Here is a 22,373-nt window from a genome sequence, read left to right as displayed (position 1 = left end):
TACCAGAAAATTACTGATAGAGCGCGCAGGTCACCCGACTATAATTTTACCATACGTGTATCGGGCCCATAAAAAAAATTCAATTTACCAAAGTTATTAATCGGGTAACCTTACACTCTACTACCAGTAACCCTTGTTCCTTCCTATTGATTTCTACTGTACCCGACTTACCAATCCACTGTTACGGGTACCTATGATCACAATGGATCAGGGAGCTAGCTGTAAAAGAAAGGCAGACACAAAAATACCTTTTCTATATTTGCACTCATAAAAATAACCAGAGACACAGGAAGTTTTAAAACCTTTATCTAAGACTCATCAATTTCATTAAACATTAGGTTTACAGCGATTAAACTGTCAATAACTAAGATTATAAAGAGCACGTATCCATATAGGAAATTAATCAGGCCAACCATTTAAATTCTAAAGGGAGGTAAGGACAAGGAACATTCTAGTAATGATTTTCAGGAGTTTAGACTAGTCATAGAGTGACTAAGGGACGGGGAAAGATAAGGATCATGCTAAAATATACCTCTTTAAAAGCGACACAATACGAAAATCTAATCAGTCTATGGAGACTCGAAAAGTAATATGTAACTATAGGGAAGGTAAAAGTGGAACACGCTAATATATCAGAGCAAACGTTTCATTTAGCTAAGGGAAGGTAAAGAAAAGGAACAAACTGTATTTCATGAACTGAAAACAGGAATGTACTTAAAGGATGGGTAAGAAATGGAACATGCTAAAATAACAATTATAATGTATGACCTTTTGGTTTGTTGGTGCAAAGAAAACATGGAAAATTAATATGCAAGACCACGTTTTATTAGAGCAAGGGAAAGAATGAAAGATGCAGAATAGATTTCCCAGCACTATATTTACCTAGAACGGTGTGAAGACCAACCCTGGCCACGGGTCAGTTAAGGACAGGAGAAACCCCAAGGAAGGACAGTCGCCAGCAGGTGCAGAATGGACACCCCAGGACAGGACAGGAAGACCAGATTAGGATCAGGACAGGACCACCAAGGTAAGACCCGCACCCGCAGTTCGGAAGCAACGCCTGCGCTCCACCCTCTCTGCAGCTAACAGTCAGAACCCCGATTGGGTTATCGAATTTTCCAGCAAAGTGCTCCGCCAGCACTTAAGGTTTCAGAACCCCGCTTGAGTCTCTGGAAATTACGGACGGAGTGCTCCGCAGCTCTCTGTATCAGTCACCTATTGAGTGCGTTGGGTCAGTGACAGGTCAGCTATTCGGACAAGTCGGACAATTTCTCTAGCTAACCTAGGCTAGTTATACTGTTTTTGGGTCAGTGTACCACCCCCCAAATGTTGCAAGTGTAAGAATCCCCAATTTTGATTGGTCCACAAGTAGGATAGGTTAACACACCAACCAGATTTCACTTCTACAATCCTTAATTTGCATTTTTGGGGACCGCCTATTGAATTTGGGGTTCCCATGACATAAGTCTCTGAATTACAATAGCGCATCTATGAATTATGATACATTTAGTACATGTCAGCTTCTTCTGCTAGGCGAAGGTGCATCTTCCCAGGCACATCTTGGCTGGGACCTCGTGTTGGCAAGGATTCAATGTCATAGAGCTCGTCCACTGGCAGAAGACTGTCATGCGCAGAAAGGCTGTTCAATATGGAGTATTCCCATCCCTCATGCCCACGGATTTCGGCACATAAAAAGTAAGCGAAAACAAATTACAACACGGAAAATAAATGAATACACTGTATACCAGGAATCCCTATATGACTCCCCTTACTTTATACTAACTTATAGCATTGACATTATTGCAAACGAACAGAAAAACAGAAAGCGGCAAAACAAGCTTCGGCATGTGAGAACACATAGCGGCCATCTTAATGCTAGTTCGCAAGCGCAAAGATTCCCACCAGAACTGTGAGTACGTCACGTCACGTGATTGTGACCAACGCATGCGCAGAAGAAAACCCCGCTAAGCAGCGGCCATTTTAGCGGCAAGCAGTTTAGGATAAGTAAACACATAGGCAAGCGTCACTGGGACACCCCGTGTAATGTAAAAATGTGCAATATTAGTAACAAAAACAGGTTGAATTAGTTCATATGGGTTATTCGAGGTTCATGAATACAAGCAAGCCGCTTTACGTGCGAATTCTTGCTCCTTCAGTTTGAATAAGGAGAAGTGGCAAAAGGCGCATAAGGGGATTCCTATCTAGTACCTGAATATAATTTCCAAATACACAGTATTTATAATAGTATTATACCTAGATGGCAGGGCAAGGTAAACAGTATAAAGTGTGTCACATCACTGTATTACAGTGTATTACAGTCATTCTGGCCACCGGAGTTGTTGCCTGTTTTGTTTTTGTCCTTCATGGGCTGAATAACGAGAGACTGCTCTCTTCTGAAACTGTGTACTTCTACAGAGCCAGTGTAGGAAGGAGAGACGTGCATAAGAAAACAAAGAGAGGCCAGGTTTAGCAGAAGAAAAACTGGCTTATAGAAGCCAGGATCAAAACACTGCTGGTGCGATTATAGGGCTTCAATAAAGGTTTTGAATCCAGGAGACAGAAGGCACTGAATACAAGAAGAAACATATTGAATACCAGTTCAGCATGACCACAACACTCGGAACAGTGGTGCGAGCTCCTATGTACCTATGTAAATCGTAGATACTCGGCGGCCATCTTTAACTGGGAAGAGCCCCTATACAGACGTTGGAATGGTATTTGACATTTACTTCTTTAGGTACATAATAGCATTCTCCACGAGAACCCCGGTACCTGCACTACAAGGGTCAACCTTCCCCTTTACTCATTGGTTAATTAGTATGAATGTAAGTGTGAGGGCTGAATATATTCTCAGGAGGCACAGATGAGGATACTAGTTCTGGGTTTTGGGTTATGGAGAACTGGTCCCTCACTGATCACTACAGAACAGAGGGGAACATCAAAGATTTCTCATGGCCATTGGGAGGAAAGTTGCCCCGCATAACTAGTCATGATGGTTGGGACACAATTAGCATGGCATCGAGCTGGCAGAGAGGGACTATTATCTGCCGCTAAAGCGTCGATAATGGGCTTGATGATATGCCCTTGGGAATTCCCATGGCAGCCCTGGTTCTGGTGTTAACCTGGGCTGCTATGGGAATTCACAAGGGCATATTATCAAGCCCATTATCGCTGCTTTTTTTGACCGCCATAAATGTGGCAGGGTATGCTCAGACGTGAGTCCCTTGCTCACTTTGCCACTGGATTCAAGCAAGCCGGGCTGAAGACGGCTGCAATGCCAGAAACCGGTCCTCGGAAGCTTGTTTCCGGTCCAGGGAAGGCATGGCTTGGCAGTTCGGGCTGGACTGTTCCCATGAGGCACGGGGTCAGACTGATTTGCATATAGCCATGTCTGAACTGGGGTGGCAGAGTGGGCTAAAGAACGGTGATGGATTAAACCCAGATCTTTTGACTGGGTGTGAGTGTTTGATTGGTTCAGATGCTCCGTCCATTACCACCCCCTTTTGTACCGCTTTTGGCCGCCATAAGTGTGGCAGGGTATGCTCAGACTTGAGTCCCTTGCTCACTTTGCCACTGGATTCAAGCAAGCCGGGCTGAAGACGGCTGCAATGCCAGAAACCGGTCCTCGGAAGCTTGTTTCCGGTCCAGGGAAGGCATGGCTTGGCAGTTCGGGCTGGACTGTTCCCATGAGGCACGGGGTCAGACTGATTTGCATTTAGCCATGTCTGAACTGGGGTGGCAGAGTGGGCTAAAGAACGGTGATGGATTAAACCCAGGTCTTTTGACTGGGTGTGAGTGTTTGATTGGTTCAGATGCTCCGTCCATTACCACCCCCTTTTGTACCGCTTTTGGCCGCCATAAGTGTGGCAGGGTATGCTCAGACGTGAGTCCCTTGCTCACTTTGCCACTGGATTCAAGCAAGCCGGGCTGAAGACGGCTGCAATGCCAGAAACCGGTCCTCGTAAGCTTGTTTCCGGTCCAGGGAAGGCATAGCTTGGCAGTTCAGGCTGGACTGTTCCCATGAGGCACGGGGTCAGACTGATTTTCATATAGCCATGTCTGAACTGGGGTGGCAGAGTGGGCTAAAGAACGGTGATGGATTAAACCCAGATCTTTTGACTGGGTGTGAGTGTTTGATTGGTTCAGGTGCTCCGTCCATTACCACCCCCTTTTGTACCGCATTATCGCCGCTTTAGCGGCAGTTTCATATCGCTAAAGCTGCGATAATTTTATCGCCGTTCTTGATAATATGCCCCCAATTTCTGCCTAACTTGCATGATGGCAGAAAACAACCACTTTATTCGTAAAAATTGAGAGAAAACCACAACACTGTGGATAATGTCTGAAAAACCTATTTACAGGAATTGCCTAATTAAACTACACATTCACCATAATATTCATCTTAATGTGTTTATTTATTCTATTTAATAATACAATCTGAAAGCAGACATACTATGACAAATTATTCTTGCTAACACATCATCATTGTTAGTAAATGATTTCATGGCATACCTATTAATAGTACATAGGTCCAGAATAATTTGCACTGGCGTGTGATGCAAATCAGTGTAGAATGGCAGCAAGAATTGTGGGCCAGATGCAATAATTTTCTGGTAGCAAAACTTATTTTGTGACCTGACTAATGTACTAATAGGTTGGTTCACACAATAAGGAGGAAAACACAAAAGGAGGTAAGGTGAAAAACAGTTGCAAGAATGATTTTACGTAAATAATGTGTAGAGCACAAACACTTTGTTAAAAACTGCCCTCACCCACAACAAGTTGTGGCATGCTTCATCATAGGGCTGCTACTAAACCCCTCTGCGCAACCCAACGCTAGAGGCGGAGCAATACGGAGGGGAAGACAATACAAACAATCAAAGAAAGGAAAAGAAAAGGATCCAAAAAAGGTGCAGACAGACTGTGATATTAAAACTGACTATAAGATATCATTCTAATAGTTTTATTCCCGATTCCCTAGTCAGATCTAAAAGGGGTCTTTTTAATTACACATTCTATGTGGATTACTCTTGGGTGCTTGTTCTCCTGTCCTATTTAAATGTGTACAATGTGGTTTAGAAATCTCACACAAACCATCGCTGGGTTGCCATAGGGCCTTAATGTAGTGTTTAACATTGTGCTAGAAGGCGCTTGCTAAATCTGGTGCTGAATATACTTTTCCTATTCAACTAATTCAATGATGCTGCACGGTACTACTGTTAGTACAAATAACTGGTCCTTTTGTCCTACTGTGAAAGATGCTCCGAGGGGTCCTAGAATGTACCGTATGACTTTAGTTCTTGATTTTATTTTTACATTATTGCTAGCAGCACACACTGTTTAAATTATTATTAATAGGTACCATCTTTTTTATATATTAATATTATTCATATATGTAAACTTTCATAAATATAAAAGATTTGAACATGTTCATTGACCCAACCACCGTTAAAGACTGGGGACCTGATTACCAGTACTCGCGGTGGCGGGCTGACTACCACCTCCTTGACTACTCCATTATGACCATGGTGGCCGGACTGTCACAAGGCCGCCATCACCGCCAGGATCCTGGATCCCGTGGCTGTGGCTGAGGGGAAAGCAGTGGGGTTGGGAGGCAGTGCCGATGCCGGCATCGTCATCCCAATCACGACCTGCCTTACTGCTGACCTTTTCATGGTGGTGTCATCTGTTCATGGCGGGACCACGCCATGGGAAGGGGCCTGAAACAGGGCAAATTTGCCCATTGGGCAAAGTGCATGGGGGCACATGTTGTCCCCTCCTTATTAAACTGTTGTGCATGCACTGTGTGCCATGCACAACATGGTACATAGTGCACAGTGCACCGACGTGCAGGTGGTGGTTCCATGGCGGGAACATGTTGCAGGCTATGAGCCTAAGCATGCTGCCACCATGGCACTGCCGACACTACACCACCAGCATGGCAGTGTAATTGTAATACAAATGAGTTGCTCCCATGTTACTTGGTACCATTTTATTTTCAGAGTCAGGTAGGAGAAAAACATTTATAAAGCATATGGTAACTTTAAAATTGCTTTTACTTCAATCCCCTGCTTGGTCCAGTAGCGCACACAACGTGCTTCAACATGATATCTGCTTGACAAGACAACGCTTTCTGGTTTCTACTCATGGTGCGCATGCGTTGTTCTGCTTCGCAGGAAGGACTTCACTCTTTTTCTCTGACCCCTCAGGGATGCCTTGACCAGCAGGATGAGGTTGCTGCTCTGATTGCCGCCACGGTTCATGACGTGGATCACCCCGGCCGCACAAACTCTTTCCTCTGCAATGCTGGTAGTGAGCTGGCGGTGTTATACAACGACACAGCCGTGCTGGAGAGCCACCACACAGCGTTAGCATTTCAGCTCACTGCAAAGGACAATAAATGCAACATTTTCAAGAACATGGAAAGGTGAGTAGGCTGTTTTGAGATGGGGGAGAGCATGTAACATATTTATTAATATATTTCATTATGTGTAAACAAAGCCTAAAGCCTGCTGTGAGTAGCCCAATTTTTTTCTATAAAACAAGGTATAAGGTGCCCAATCTCACTCTTGCTACGCCATAGGATTCCACAGGACTCCTTTATAGAAATTGTTTGCACCCCTTAAGTGTTGTGCTCTGGCTGCCCTGATATGGTTTTTCAGTATTTTTGAACTCATATTTCATTTATTGTTTATTTGATGTTGGAGTAGACAACCTTACTACTTACCACAGACAAGACAAATACCCATGCACCTAACATACATTAGATCTCAACCATACCTGATGGGACCACATTCAGAAGAATGCTGGATATTATTTTTCTTTATCGATAAAGTTTGCTCTTCTAGTGAAAATGTTGTACAATTTTATCTGATATTTTATTTGTAAAGTGCATGTTTACCGTAAAATTGGGTTCTTGGCTCAGTAGACAACCAGAGGAAAGCTAACAGTGCAAACAATGACATGATACAAGATTGAAGCGTTAAATATTAATAGAACAATAATGTTTTCAATGCTGTCCTGAAATCCAGGTGATTTGCAATTGAATGGCAAAGATAGAGTGGCAATTTGATTCACGTTTTAGGCCCAAATAAGCTGAAAGGACACCTGTGAAGGGTCTAAAAATGCAAGGGCTAATCTCTCTGAATGTAAAGGCCCAGAGGTCCGACAATGGAACAAACACTGGTTGAACCCAGTCCCTTAGAAGAATTAGGGGCCCATGCTCCACCAGTGGCTTCTGGGTGGTACACCAATGCAAACTCTAGTGCCCTTACTAGACATGCTGTCTGGACAAGTAGGTCAAACACATTGCCAGTCTAGACAGCAAGGTATTGAACCTGTTAACATTTTGCAGTAGCATAAATTGGCAACCCAGTGCAGCACTATACAATCAAGTTCTCACTTACAAAATCAAGGCCCTGCATACTTGAACACTCGCATCAATTTCCAGACTCCAGACACCTCTGTGATGCCATCCTTCTGCTCGCCAACATTACCCATTCCCGAAGAGCCGGATGTTGCCCCTTGTCTTACTTGGCTCCTTGATCCTGGGACGACCTTCTACTGCACATTAGATCTTCCAACTCGCTCCTTGAATGTCTCAAGAAACTAAAAACCTGGCTTTCCCACTGGGTCCCAGTCAGGGTAGCTCCCCCCTTCTTAGATGCTGGGATTCCACCATCCGGGTGATATGAGTGCTGTTTACATCTTTAAAGCATAACATAAGAAGAAAAAACATTGTTACATGCCGAAATGCTGCACATTGCATCAGTGGGTAAACAATAATAGACTGGTGGTATGTGATGGTTGGAATTGTTAGGCCTTTCAGCAGCATTTGTTACAACTTAGAAAAGCATCCTACTAAAAAGAATGAATAATAACCAAACCACTCTGAGACAGTTTGACTCCTTCTTACTTAGTAAAAGTTAACGCTTCGGAGTAGTACCTCTGTTATCCAGTCCAGTAACCCTCTCACCTTGAGTTCCACCATGATCAGCCACTTTTCTGGTACCTTTTAACCTCTGTCATAGTCCCCTTTCTGCTCTCGTTGGCAGAAATAACTTAAAATTGCTATTTACTCTGTGACCAATCCAATCCATTTCCCCTTAAGAAGTTCACCCATAACTGGGACATTCTGCCATGTATTTAATCTCCTTCGCCATGCCTCTCCAGCTCAAATTCATCTCGAGTCCGTCCTCCGGAATATAAAAAGCCTGGGTGCTTATTTGAAATTTTGTTACATGCTAAAAAATAATCACAGGCACACCTTAAGCAGTATCATGTTGAAGGCCATAAGTGGCCCAAGAAACTCCCAGGCTCATGATTACTTAAACCTGGCTCTAACCACTTTTAAGGCAGAGAAACTCTGGGCCTTAACCCTTTCACAGCCAGCTTTTAATAGAGCCATAAGTTCAAGTGGGTAAAATATCTCATCCTTCAATGATAAAGCTGTGCTGTCCATGATATCTTATGCTTGGATGATAATAGGCTCGTACAGCCTCTTAAGACCCCAGTCATACTCAGGGGATCTGTTTGGGTTAAAGTCCAAGTTCAAACTGCTGAATCTTTGGCTAGGCCATCTCTGCACCTGCTTTAATTTCCCCATCGGGAGGACATCCTGGGAGGACGTCGGCCCTGTAACTACTCAAAGGAAACAGATGTGAATAACAAGGACCCCCTGAAAAATTGGTAAGACAATTCCCAGGACAGGGTAAATGTACAGTAGAAAATAAACTCCTAGACAACTAAACAGTTTAATATATCACGTAATATTGTTGGGCTCAGTGAATCAGATAACTGCACAATATATATTTCAAATTATTTAATCTTCATTTGTCAAATTCATATTAATCACCTTCATTAATTTAAAAATACCAAAAAGGCAGAATTTATTCAAAACATACATTCTCTTCATAAAAATACAATAAAAACCAAAAGGTGGCAATAGTTAAGTCTTTGACGTGCGTTTCGTAGCAAAATACGCCTTCGTCAGGAATTGCCACAACTTTATCTGAAATCTTTCATTCAAAAATCAATTGAGGGTAATGTGCCAATTAAAGGAACAGTTAAATATTCAACTTGTAAATCCTGTGAAATGGTAATAGAAGGTGAGATCATGATCCATAATGGATTTACCATAAAGGCAACTAACCTATGGAACTGCAAAACACAGACTTAGTTTATTTAATTCTCTGTCCTTGCCAACTGATTAATATGAATTTGACAATTGAAGATTAAATCATTTGAAATATATTTGTGCAGTTTTGATCTGTTACACAGAGCCCAACAATATTAAGTGATATATTAAACTGTTTAGTTGCCTAGGAGTTTATTTTCTACTGTACTACTCAAAGGAAGACATTTACCACATTGCCTGCACTTGTCCAGCTCTAATGACGGAACTTAAAGTTCTGTTGAGACAGTACTCTTTTAGAAACGGAATACGTTCGTGTCGGCAAACAATCCTAGCCTGTCTTAAAGGAGAGGACGCAATGTTTTGTGTGAAATTCCTTAAGTTTATGTGCATCACAGACTTAAAACTAACTAAGTCAGAAATATAAAGAAGCTCCTTCTTACCATGATTTTGCACTGTCTGCAAATGGATCAAATGACCAATGTAGTAGATGCCCATGCTGCCAACCACTTACCTCGCAGAGCACAAATCAATTCAGGGTTAGGCAGCATGCATTTTTTTCTTGCAGGGCTCTCAACATGTACAAGTAATCAGTGTACACTTCCTGTTGTCCTTCGTATTAACATTAGGGATCCTGTCATGTTCCTCTTCTGTCTCAGTATTCCCTGTATGATGAAAGAAAACCAAGCCAAATAACTTAGCAGTTTTTCAGAGTTTTTGCACCACCAAGCTATTATGGTTTATGCTCTGTCATCTTCCTCCAAGCATTTTTCCCCAGTGGCGACTCCTCCACTATGGTGGAGGAGCGTAGTCTCGCTGCTTTTAATGAAGTGAGAAACATAAAATGATAATAACTTAGAGTATTTATAATTTTATGCTACATGTCATGCGCACTTTCCTCGTTCTCCATGCAGGCTGATTACAGCGTGCAAGGAGAACATGCCCACACCTCCAACCCCTGGGTCAGTACTGTGTCACAGCGCTCAGACTAATCACAACGCTGCATTGAAGTGTTGTGATTGGCTTAGGGGAGGGAGCCTGGCTGCCTGATTCCTGGTCCTGTTAGAGTCAGTGGTAGGAGAGCAGGAGCAGAGACTCAGGACCCGACATCAAGGTAAGTTTTTTTTTTATTCCAATTAATTATACTTCCCATAAATATATTTTCCATGCTTGGTAAAAGCATGTGTGGTAACGGCATATGTGTAGTGAAAATTTGCGTGGTAAAGGCATGCATGGTATATGACAGTGTTGTAAGTAATTCCTGGAAAATAGGAAACGGAAACCATTTGTTCCAATTCATAGCGCACTGTGCAAAGTCCCTAAGTTTTCTGTTAGTGCTGTAGAAATGTATTATACTTTCAACACTAAAAATGTAACATTTACACACAAAGATTTTTTTTAAGAAAATCTATTTTTAGAAGAAAGAAAATTGTAAATTCAACTGATTTTGTTGAAGCAAAATGTATGTACACAAGTAAAGAATACAACAATAATTCTTGATTTGTACAGTATAAGTACTTTGCGGGATTACACAATATCAAAATTTACAATACATTCAATTTGAAAGATCCCAATGCATTTCGGGTTAAATAACCCTTCATCAGGGGTAAATCAATAAATGTGTCATTCAAAAGTACACTCTCCTGTAGCCTCCTGCTGGAACAATAAAGATAAAACAACAGAATATCAATGTGCGTCAGTCAAACAGAGTACATGTAGACTCAAATATCTGTGTCTGCATCAACTGTGCTCATGAAGGGGCTACCAAAAATATGCTCCCACTAGTGAGATGACAACCATCGACGTGCATGTGACCAATGTCCGTGTCTCTGCTACTATGTTCTGAATAGTGTGGAAATTACAGTGCACAACTGCTACAAAGTTTAAGTGTGCCCAATGCCTGACAATCACACTTAAACCGTTGTTTTAATACCTTCTGAATCATGTGTGAGGGAACTACCTCCCTTGTGTAGAGGCGTACCTGTAAATACGAAAACTATCCATAAACTACAATCTCATTATCCAAGTGTATTAAGCTAATGGGGAAAGATTAGCATTTTACCAGAATATGACTTGAAACAAATTAAATCTCAGAAAAAATCCAAATTGCCAAGACACAAACTGTTATCGTTACCATCGTCTCAAACGTGTTAGCCCCACGACGCCCACATATAAAATCAAAAGTTTAATACCTTACCTACAAACAGTAACTCCACCAGGTATCAACCAAGCTCTAAAAAGTGAGAAGCAACAAGATACTTAGTTACTTTACAGTTAACACAATAACTGGCCCTGTCTGCAAGCAGAAAACGGTAAAGCTTCCGCTACTCACCCACGTGTGATGTAACCTCGTCCTGTCTCACATGACCCCGTGTTGACCTCGCTTGAAGAAGCGTATTACAATGTTTAAATATCCTGCCCAACCCAATCGCGAGAGGGATGTGCATCAATCGAACAACATTTAACTTTATTGTCAAACAAGCGAACAGTCTAATCGAACAATAAATTCTGTGTCCAGTGACACTTCAAAGTGTGTGTGGAGTGAACAGCAACAGAGAGCATCAGTTGCTGGTATCTGTATGGAGAAGTCAAAGTGCACGTGGTTTTCTTCTGCCACATAGCACAAACATAGTTTGTGTTAGTAGTGGGAGGCAGGGAGAACTTTATACAGTGTGTGGGAGGAATGGGCTTCAAAAAGGATGGATGTTTTGAGACTTCTGTGATCCTACAGATGGATCAAAACACTCTTTGGCAGGCCCTAAGCCCAGCAAAGTGGTTCGCGCAGGCTCGCCTGCCAGACACCCCTGGCTTTAGCTGGGTTTCCATCTGCCACTCGGACACATTAGATGCAGTTATCTAAAAAAAGACATGGCATTCAAATGTCAAAGAGTAAAGCTGTGAAATGTGTACACAGTGATGGCTGGAACCAAAGCTTCTAACACAGGATGTCCGGTTTGCTTCATGTATGCATTAAAGTGCAACAACTCCACTCCCATCTCCTCCATTAGTATGACTGACTTGTTTAAAGTCTTACATGGTGGGCGCCTGCCAGGATGTTCAAAGCATGTACAGTGCCTTCCACTTTATAATGCTCAAAGGTAGGGAATAATCGCTGCCCGTGAACATTGAAGATGGGCGTGACCGATTACTTGTAGTACTGGAGGGAAAAGGAAGGTTTGTTGTGGAAAGGACAAGGGTTTTACGCTACTTCAGTCAATAGATTCTTCATTCAGGGTGGAGGTGGAGGAAATTCTCTAAGTGACAAAGGAAAATCTTGTCAGATATTTACATATTTACAAGCCCCTATTGTCGCAGCAACGCCACTTTTTGTGATGTTCCTGTGACGATAGAGGCTTTGCCTTATTTACAAAGCAGCGTTAAGCCACTTAAAGTGGCTTAACACTGCCTTGTAAATAAGGCACTCTTTCACGCTATACTTAGCGTGAATGTAGTGGGCAAGGGGGGTTGCAGTGGGCATTGATTTTGACGCTTCCCCTTATTTACAAGGGTGGTGTAAATGGGAGGCAACGCCAAACTTAACATGGCGAAACAAGAAGAAAGGCTTCATTTCTCTTCCTTTTTTTTGCTGTTTCTATTTGTGCAAAAGAAACAATTGATGGACAGAATGCTGGACAATGCAAAAATTCACCCCCAATCAAAAGGATCTGGGTTTAAGCAATCATAATTTTTGCTCACCATACCACCCCACCCCAGTTTGGACCCAGCCGTATGCAAATCAGCCTTGGCCCTTTTCCTTATGGGAAATGTCCAACCTGAACTGCCAAGCCAGGTCCTCACTGGACTGGAAACAAGCATCCTGGGACCGGTTTCAGGGCATCACCCTTCATCAGCCAGACTAGCTTGAATCCAGTGGTATAGTGAGCACGGAACCAATGTCTGGGCATACCTTTCCTACTTAGGGAGACATGTGCAAAAGAAACAATTGATGGACGGAATGCTGGACAATGCAAACATTCACCCCAGTTTGGACCCAGCCATATGCAAATCAGTCTTGACCCTGTTCCTTATGGGACGGAGCGCGGAAACTTTTCAGACACTCACCCCCAGTCACAGATCTGGGTTGAATCCATCATCGTTCTTTATCTCACTTCGCCACCCCAGTTCAGACACAGCTATATGCAAATCAGTCTTGACCCTGTGCCTCATGGGAACAGTCCAGCCTGAACTGCCAAGCCAGGTCCTCCCTAGACCAGAAACAAGCATACTGGGACCAGTTTCAGGCATCACCTTTCATCAGCCAGATTAGCTTGAATCATGTGGTGCAGTGAGTACGGAACCCACATCTGGGCATACCCTTCCAACTTAGGGCGACATATGCAAAAGAAACAATTGATAGACGGAATGCTGGACAATGCAAACATTCACCCCGTCACAAGGATCTGGGTTTAATCCGTCATTTCTTTGCTCACCACACCACCCCAGTTTGGACCCAGCCATATGCAAATCAGTCCTGACCCTGTTCCTTATGGGAAAAGTCCAGCCCGAACTGTCAAGCCAGGTCCTCCCTGGACTGGAAACAAGCATCCTGCGACCTGTTTCAGAGCATCAACCTTCATCCGTCAGGCTAGCTTTGAATCCAGTGGTGTAGTGAGCATGGGACCCACGTCTGGGCATACCCTTACCACTTAGGGCGACATATGCAAAAGAAACAATTGGTGGACAGAATGCTGGACAATGCAAACATTCACCCCAGTACAGAGATCTGGTCCTAAATCCATCAAAATCTTATAAAAAACACAGAAAATTTTGAAGGTCAACATCTAACCCTGACAAAGATCAAGGTTGAGAGAATACAGCTTTTATCTTAATGGAGCAATCCTATGAGACAGGTACAATAATTCCAGGCACTTCACCCTCTAATAACAGGTACAGTACAACATCAGACCAAGACCACCAATAAGGCCATAACCCACCCATGACTAGGGACATTGTGTTCTTCCTCCCCCCCCCAGCAGACCCCCCTGCCATCTTGCGTTAGCTGTTACAGCGGGGGTCGGGTTCTTTATGGGCCTCTACAGGCTGCAAATCTGGAATACAGCGTCAATAGAAGAGCAATCAAAAGAAAGGAAAAACAACAGCTCGGTAAATAGAACAGGGAAAGAAAGAAGGAATATTTGAAGAAAGGGTTAAAAGAAGTAAGTATGGCTGAATTAGTGGGTGGATGCATGAGTATGTGGATAAATGAGTGAGTTGAAGGATGAGTGAATGATAGGTGGATGAACAGGTGAAAAGTAAAGGGATGGATGTATTGATGAATGGGAGTGAATGGATATGTCGATGGACAGGCGAAATAATGTCGGAGTAAAGGGATGGATGGATAGGTGGATGGACAGGTAAAAGGATGGCAGAGTGAATGGATGGCTGAGTGGGTAGAAAGAAGAGTGAGTGGATGCCAGAGTGGATGGATGGCAGAATGGATGGATGCATGTCAGGGTGGATGGATGGATTGCAGAGTTGACAAATGTATGGATGTATAGCTGGAAGAGCAGATGCATTGATGGATAAATGGGAGAGTGCAAAGTGGATGGATGGTAGAGTGGATACATAGATGGATGAATAGGGTGGAAGAGTGGAGGGATGGCATATTGGATGTATGGCAGAGTGGATGGATGGATGGAGAGATGGCGCAGTGAATGGATGGATGGATGGATGGCAGAGTGTCTAGATGGACTGATCCCAGAGTTGAAGGATGTTAAAATGGATGGACAGCAGAGTGGATGGATTAATGGTGGCAGGGTGCATGAATGGATGACAGCATGCATGGATTAATGGCAGAGTGGATGACTGGGTGGATGGATAGCAGAGTGGATGAATGGGTGGAATGATGGATGGCTGGTTTGATGGATGTGTAAATGGACGGAATGGATGGAATAGGGGAAGATTGAATGTTAGATGAAAGAACGAATGGATGACAGAATGTAAAGGTGAAATAGTTGATATCAGCAGGTGGATGCAGGGGTGGAAGAATGAATTGATAGATGCATGTATGGAAGAGACAAGGAAGCTGTTCCAGGGAGGGTTCAGAGCACTTGCATCACTTGCTTGGTAACATCAGCTCTTTAGTTCAAAGTGGGGGTTATTTTAATTTTCTGGGCTGAATTAGTACCTGGTTGATTTATCTACAGGGCAAGACATTTTATATTTTCATTTTTAATATTCTAACACCGTAGTTTGTGTGTTGTTTTTGAGGATTTTAAGATGTCACCATTAACAATAGACAGTGGAATAAGTGAAAAGCAAATTCACAGTGTGTCAGAGATATACATTTCTATAAATTGCCCAATTAGTTGGCATGCACACACTGGTAAACTTCCACCTTCTGTAATATTACCCTTCTCTACAAGGTACTATGTGGGGAAACATTTTAAGCCAAGAAATATTGAAGATGTTTTACCAATTCCATCTACATTTGTTTCTAAAAATAGGGCAATGTCTGCAAACTCATTTATTTTTTCAGGGAATGTTTCATCCCAATTATTTCTGAACTCTGTAATGGAAAACTTCGAATCTCATCTATCCTCATCGTAGCTGATGAGTTTGAGATCACCTGCAAGTAAGGAATTTGGTGAAGGGGTTCGGGGGGATTCCTACAAATATCATACAGTAACAAAATAGGAGTCAATCAACCTAGAAGGAAGGGGAAGGTGACTGTGATTGGAGAACACAGACATGAAAGCCAGCTAATACCCTCAAACTTAGATGTATCAGCTTTGGTGTCATCCTCATTGTTAGATGTTCTTCTCCTCAAGCCGGAAAATATACATGGCATTTGTGAAACTGTAGTTCTAACTAATGATGCAATGAGAACTTAAACAGGATTTACTCAAGAACATAGCAGAGGAATTAAAAGAACATAGCAGAGGAATTAAAACAAATAAATGCTTGTATGTCATTGTTGCTTCGGCCCATTGAGGTTCAATCCGAGCAGAAATATGTCCCATTAGATGAGGGGAAAATAATTGGTTAGAATACCACAGTTAACATATTGAAAATACCAAAAGGAGAGGTAATTATATACTCTTTACAAAGTATCATATTTCCTCAAGGAGGCAGCTGAGACTATACAGAAGGGGAAAGTCTCCACCAGATATTTGAAAAAAGTTGGAACTGAACTAAGAAGATACCCAGAGACAGTTAAGGGTAAAATGCCAGCCAAAATGGTGCTCATCCCACAGCCTAAAGTATTTTTGGGAAAAATAAATTCAACATAAGGTAGTAAAAAATAAAATCGTGATGTCCAATAAGGAACTAGATTTTAGTGGGATGAGAAGATCAGACCTTTGGTACATTAAAAGATGGACAAACGAAAGAGAAATAGATACTGTTGGTAGAAATTGGTTATATGGAGTATCAGCGTGTACCCTTTAGGGTAGGTAAGTTAAACAACAAAAACTATACGAAAGATGGAGATATCTTGTTTAGATAACAAAAATGTGATGTCTGTTCTTACATGTCAACCTGTTAAGATCAAGAAAGAAATGTAAAACGTGGAAGCCTTTAAATTGTTTACTTCTATTAAAGGTAATTCAAAACTGTTCACTAAAAACAACATTCTCTAGTAGACCTTCTGGTGTCCGTTTTAAAGACACATTCATTTTCATCTAGGCTTGGAGGCCATCATGTCCTTTGTCTACTCTACTCTAATGATTTGGGTTTGACACAATTCGGACTACAAAGAAAGCTAATTGCATGTAACAAATATTGTGAATTAAACTCATTGATTATTAATATAGATTTCACTAAAATGTTGTTATTTGATTCTAAATGAAGATCTTTCACATGACCAATTGGTGAGATGAAATTGAGGGCATAAATATCTAAGAATGATTTTTAACAATAAATTAAATTGGAAGAGCCCCAAGACTGTAAAATCGTCAGCATCAGCAAGAATCGGGTGGGTTAAAGACATTTGGAAGAGATTTTGGTATTCCTTCTCTAAAGTCGGTTCCTACAGCTAATGAAGCCATGGTACTACTATAGCTGTTCAATAGGGCAGAAATCGTATCTTTAAGTGGTGAATCAGATTGGGGAAAGGTGGATTGTCACTGCCTGGAAAGTTTTTAAATGTGCCGTGGTACAAGCTGTAAGGGTGGAAGCCAACCCGAAGTTCTGGAATTGTACAGTTGTGCTCTATAGTTCACATTTATGTCATAAGCAGTAAATTTCACTCCAGTCAAACTTGTCTAGCTATTGCAGAGATGAAGTCCAGTTGCCTATGATTGATATTTAAATTTCAGTGATTTTAATATATACACCCCTTTAAATTATCGTAGAAGCCTCATGGCAGGAATTATCAGTTTATCTGTAGGTAACAGATCAACAGAATCCAGCAATGTGAAGTGAAATATTAAGGCTCAGAATAGGTCTAAATACACAAACGCCCACTCAGAGGGTTTGCAATTTTTTCTAGAAGGTAATGACACCTGCAGTTGTGTTTTGGAGGACTGGTGTACACGTTTACTTATATTATTAGATTGCTTACATCTTTTATCTCAAAGGCATTGTTTTTTTTAAGTGGTGCTTAAATATAGGATAAAGAGTCTTTAGTATACAATAGGATTTTTATTTGCTATACAATTTCTGGTTGTAACTTATGCAATGGGAAGATTTGTAATGGGTGTAAAAGATCTGAAAATGTTATATTCATTTTGATCAAATATGCAATATTTGTTGTTTTTGTTTTATTGACTACGGTTTCAAACAATATATTTTACTACTACTATACAACTTGACAGTTTTACTTATTACTGTTTAAAATAATAGCATGGCAGGCAATTTAGGTTTCCTATATGGTAGAAAGATGTGCAATTATTGGCAACGTAATGATTTTTTAATATGTTTACTTTGTATGGTGATTACTTTTCTATCTAATACTTTCTAATATATTTGGCACAATTTATGTTGGATTTAAGCCATTTATTGAAATATGCACTGTTAAATGTGGATGTCACTTTTCAGGACCTAATTTTCCTGTTGTTGTTTCAAAAGGACCCAGTATCGAACACTACGCCAGTCTATCATTGATATGGTGTTGGCCACTGAGATGACAAAGCATTTTGAGCATGTGAACAAGTTTGTGAACAGCATCAACAAGCCGATTGCAGCTGAAGAATCTAACTCAAATGTAAGAATGACGGTGAAATTAATCTTTGTTTCATTTGAATTATGTGTCAGTATTTATTTGGTTTCCTTCTGTCAACAAAAGCTCCCCTTAGCCAATCAACTAAAAATGTTTTACGCAATCTTGGAACAATGGTCATCCCCTTATTTATAGCAGTCAGTAGCCGCACAATTAGGCTTTTCCAATGTTCTTAACCATTTTTATATCGAATCACCAGTACTAAAGAGGAATGAAATGCAGCCTGGGTTAAAAGTGAGTCAGACTAACCAAGGGTGGACGTTGTATGCATGAAGGGCTACATCTCCAGTATACATCTCCAGTATACATCTCCAATATTGTTCTTCTCTAAATCCCTCTTAACCACACTTGAAGCGCTGCGTAGGCCTGACCAAGTTTCACATTATACTTCCTGCTAAGCGTTCAACTTGGAGATTGTACTCTTTACTTTCTGAATGCGGTAGCTGCCGGATAAGGGCACCTGATTCAAATGCATGGCACTAGCAGTCAATTTGTGTGGATTTTGTGTCCTTGCAGCCGTACGTGGTTGGGGGGGCTGGCTGCAGCCGTACGTGCAGGGGGTTGGCCGCCCACGGCGATTTGGGCCCAGGGTGAGGCCATGCTTCCAATCCCCTACTCTCCATGGTCAAAAATTATGCTCAGTGGTGGAGTTAGGTAAATATTGTCACTGAAAAAAACAAAGCTTAAAGTAACGTTATTGTTAACTATGGTAATGAGATCTTATTTTACATAAAAAAACTTTAAAAATTAACTTATAAAAGGTTAAAGTGATGTTATAGTTAGCTCTTGTAATAATATAAACCTTATTGTTTTAAACAAAAAAACACAGAAATGTATCAGTTATAGTTTACAGACCTAACTGTAACTTGCGCCGTTGCCCTGCACTGCTTATGACCTCACATATTACATAACTCAAGACGTATTGCCATATGTGACAGAGAATGAATCACCTTCAGATAGGTGGGGGTGTAGGGAAGAGCTTTCTCTACAGGAAATAAAAGTTTTCCCAGTGGAGGGGAAAAAAAAGGAAACAAAACTGTGCATTTGCACAGTGGACCTCTTTCCCCGTGTTTTTAAATCTACAATGTGTAGCTTTTCACACAGGAGAAAGGGAGCTTGTAGAGGTGTGATATGGCATTCTCAGTAGTACACCTGGGGCCGCATTACAGACAAGGTGCATTTTTATTATTTGTGCTGGGAACACCTTCTAAAAGGTGCTCCCAGGGCAAACAATGAAAATGCGCCCTATTACCATGTATGCGGTGCCCCAGGGGCAGCTGTGAACTCGCACTGCCGAAAAAATGGAGCGGCTGCTTTACTGCCGCTCCGTGGTTTCACAATGGAGTCGGCACCCGCCTGCACTCTTGAAGGGGATCAGACATCCCCTTGAAGGCGAGTGCAGTCAGTGACTGGACCTGCTTGCAAGGGGATGTCTGGAGGGGTTCATAGGACCCCCTATCCTCCCTCCAGAGTGCTGCTCTCAGGGGGCGCTCTGACAGTGCGCCATCTTATAGGTGGCACACTGTCAGTGCGCCTGGTGAAAGTTTCTTTGCCTCTGCACCTGCATCGGTAATATGGCGCAGGTGCAGAGGTAAAGGAATTCCCTCATTTGCATGGGGAAGGCACCCATGCGAATGAGGGAATGCCCCCTGAAGAAAGCACTGTCGTTTTATGTGCACCAGCATTATCGGTATTACAGAAGGGGGTGCACAAGTGTCTGCGGTCCCTTTTGTAATACCAAAGTGCCCTGGGGGCGCGCAAAGCGGGCACAAATACCCGTTGTCCCCTGGGGCATTTTCTGTAATACAGCCCCTGCAGTGCTCCTGATGCAGCTTTCCAGGTATGTTCTGGAGGAGAATAAAATCTTTGCATACACTTGAAACAGAGCTCTACTATATGTTGCTTCGATGCACTGAAGCCAAGGTAATGCATGTAGTAAAATGCTGAAGACTTTATGGACTAGTTCAGTGTTTCAGGTAAAGATCTAATGTGAACCTTGAGCCCATTAAAACCTGGAGTGGAGTCTTAAAGAGCCTTGTTACCTCAGTACATCTCTTTATGAACAACCATAATGATAAATTTAGGCAGATTTCACTATTTTCTGAGCACTTCTGATGCAGTTGTTTCTAAACCCTGGTGTTTACTTGTTTGTGCAGGGCTTATACCACTGACCTGTTTCTGTCAGTGCTGGTGTTGTCATGTTGGAAAAGGAAGGCTTTTGAAATAAGAGTCAAAGGTGAAGGTGCTTGGAACAGATGGACAGATAATTAGGGTGTATGCAGTGTGCCTTTTCTATTCTGACTGTAAATCATATACGGTGCTGCGGAGACAGCCACAGCTCTCCCTACGTTTAGTGCTCCCTAGTCTGTTAATGGCATGACTAGTGTGTGAGTAGTGGGTGAGTAAAATGCGTGCACAACAAGATTATTGGGTTGTAATAGCGCCCAGGGGCGGCTCTAGGCTTATGGCGGCCCTAGGCAGGGAGCGTAGGTAGGGGGCCCCCGGAGGAACGCAGGCGCAGAGGCCAGTGAAGAGGGGGGGGTCAGGGTGTTTGGAAGTGGAACAGAGCCGGAGGCCGCCAAATCCCTGCCAGGGGCCGCCACGCAAATATGTACCCATCCTCAGAGGATTATTATATTGAGGATATATATTGGCGTGGCGGCCCAGTACAGGTGCACAGCTTGCACATGCCTAAGGCCGCCCCTGGGTACCTCTAGAGTGTGTTGGCTCCTCTCTATTTGTACTAACCACCAGCACCAAACAGCAGGAGGGATCCCTACTGGTAGTAGGGCTACCACGAGGCAGACTCCCTGGCTCTTTACCTCATCCATTTATGAACACCCTCTACCAGACTGCGCCCCGCTGACCGAGGGACAGCAGAGTCAGAGCCTGTCTGATTTCCCTATGGAGACACATCAGGGCAGGCTACTGACAGTCCTGAGTTTCTACTTGCTACTGTCATCTTTACCGACTCCTCCTGCCCCTTGCCTAATGTTACATCTGGATGCACGCCTGGCTTTAGGTATGAAATTTGTGTAAGCGTCAGGCTCTAGGTCCCCATGTACATAAAGCAATGACACAGACACAGTGAGTGGAGGGGTATCTGAATCTGGCCAGGGCATGTGCGCCCAGCCCTTTTTATTGAAAGGGTCACGTGACCTGTGATGGATGGGTGTAGGGTGAGTGTGGAAACCATCCCTCTGGAAGTGACTGGTGGAAGCACATTACTTATAACCACTAGAACGTGACCAGTCATCTCGGGTAGCGGGATTGAACAGGGTATGGGTAGGGTAGAGGCAAGCCTAGAGCCACAGACACTGGGGTCTGGCCCGCACACTGCCTGCCTCAGCACAGGGTGGACTGTGTGCCGTAGGCAGGGAGATGAAGTGGCTTCCAACCACTCATATCATAATGGGCACTATGCAACCCAAATTAAAAAGAGAAATAACCCAATATATTGTTAATGAGCTGAAGCACATTATTTGTGTGTATTCAGTTTTCAGAAAGAAAGGTATAAAAGTTACGTTAATAATTATAATTATTAATATTAACATTATAAATCACAAGCGCTGTGCAAAAACCTTTTCTGATGTTCTGAAGAAAACTGGAAGCAGATAGTGGAAATCAGATGGCCCTTGAATAATTCTTCTATGCTTGTGGCGATCCTTGAATGATAAACACTGAGTGAAGCCTGGAATATAACACTGAGCTCAGTGTCCAACCGGATTGTAATAAGTGCTTCTAAATTAGATAACTCAGAAGAAATGGCCGCAACTAGGCTACTGCAATCTATAACCCATCAGATAGAATCATTAGAAATACTGAAAACGGGGGAAGGCAATGGGATATGAACATGGTTTATCGTAGGAGAAATGCTTCCCTTCACAATAAATCAGATAAAGCTTCTTTTATTTTAATAGGATTCTTAATGCAGGCTCATGGGAAGCATCACCATCCCCCTGAAATATTAGGAAGAATATTGGCACTAATGAAAGCTGTGAAAACCATTTCTGCCCTGGCACAATGAGCCCCAAAGCAAGGAACACTTTAATCTGTCAAGCTAGTTAACCATTGGAGACC

The 22,373-nt window shown here is 42.4% G+C and overlaps 1 protein-coding gene across 2 annotated transcripts in view; it reads left to right on the top strand.

Annotated features, from left to right (window-relative positions):
• PDE8B (phosphodiesterase 8B) overlaps positions 1-22,373 on the top strand; it is a 1,092,370-nt gene that overhangs the window by 1,048,501 nt on the left and 21,496 nt on the right. For both annotated transcript variants that reach the window (XM_078677318.1, XM_078677317.1), the window contains 2 exons: positions 6,210-6,427; positions 18,143-18,278. In XM_078677318.1, the coding sequence (XP_078533444.1) occupies positions 6,210-6,427; positions 18,143-18,278 (354 nt within the window). The remainder of the gene's footprint in view (positions 1-6,209; positions 6,428-18,142; positions 18,279-22,373) is intronic.

Source organism: Lissotriton helveticus, chromosome 2_1, assembly GCF_964261635.1.
Source record: "Lissotriton helveticus chromosome 2_1, aLisHel1.1, whole genome shotgun sequence".
Lineage (NCBI taxonomy): Eukaryota > Metazoa > Chordata > Amphibia > Caudata > Salamandridae > Lissotriton > Lissotriton helveticus.
This window is presented reverse-complemented; position numbering and strand designations above follow the sequence as displayed.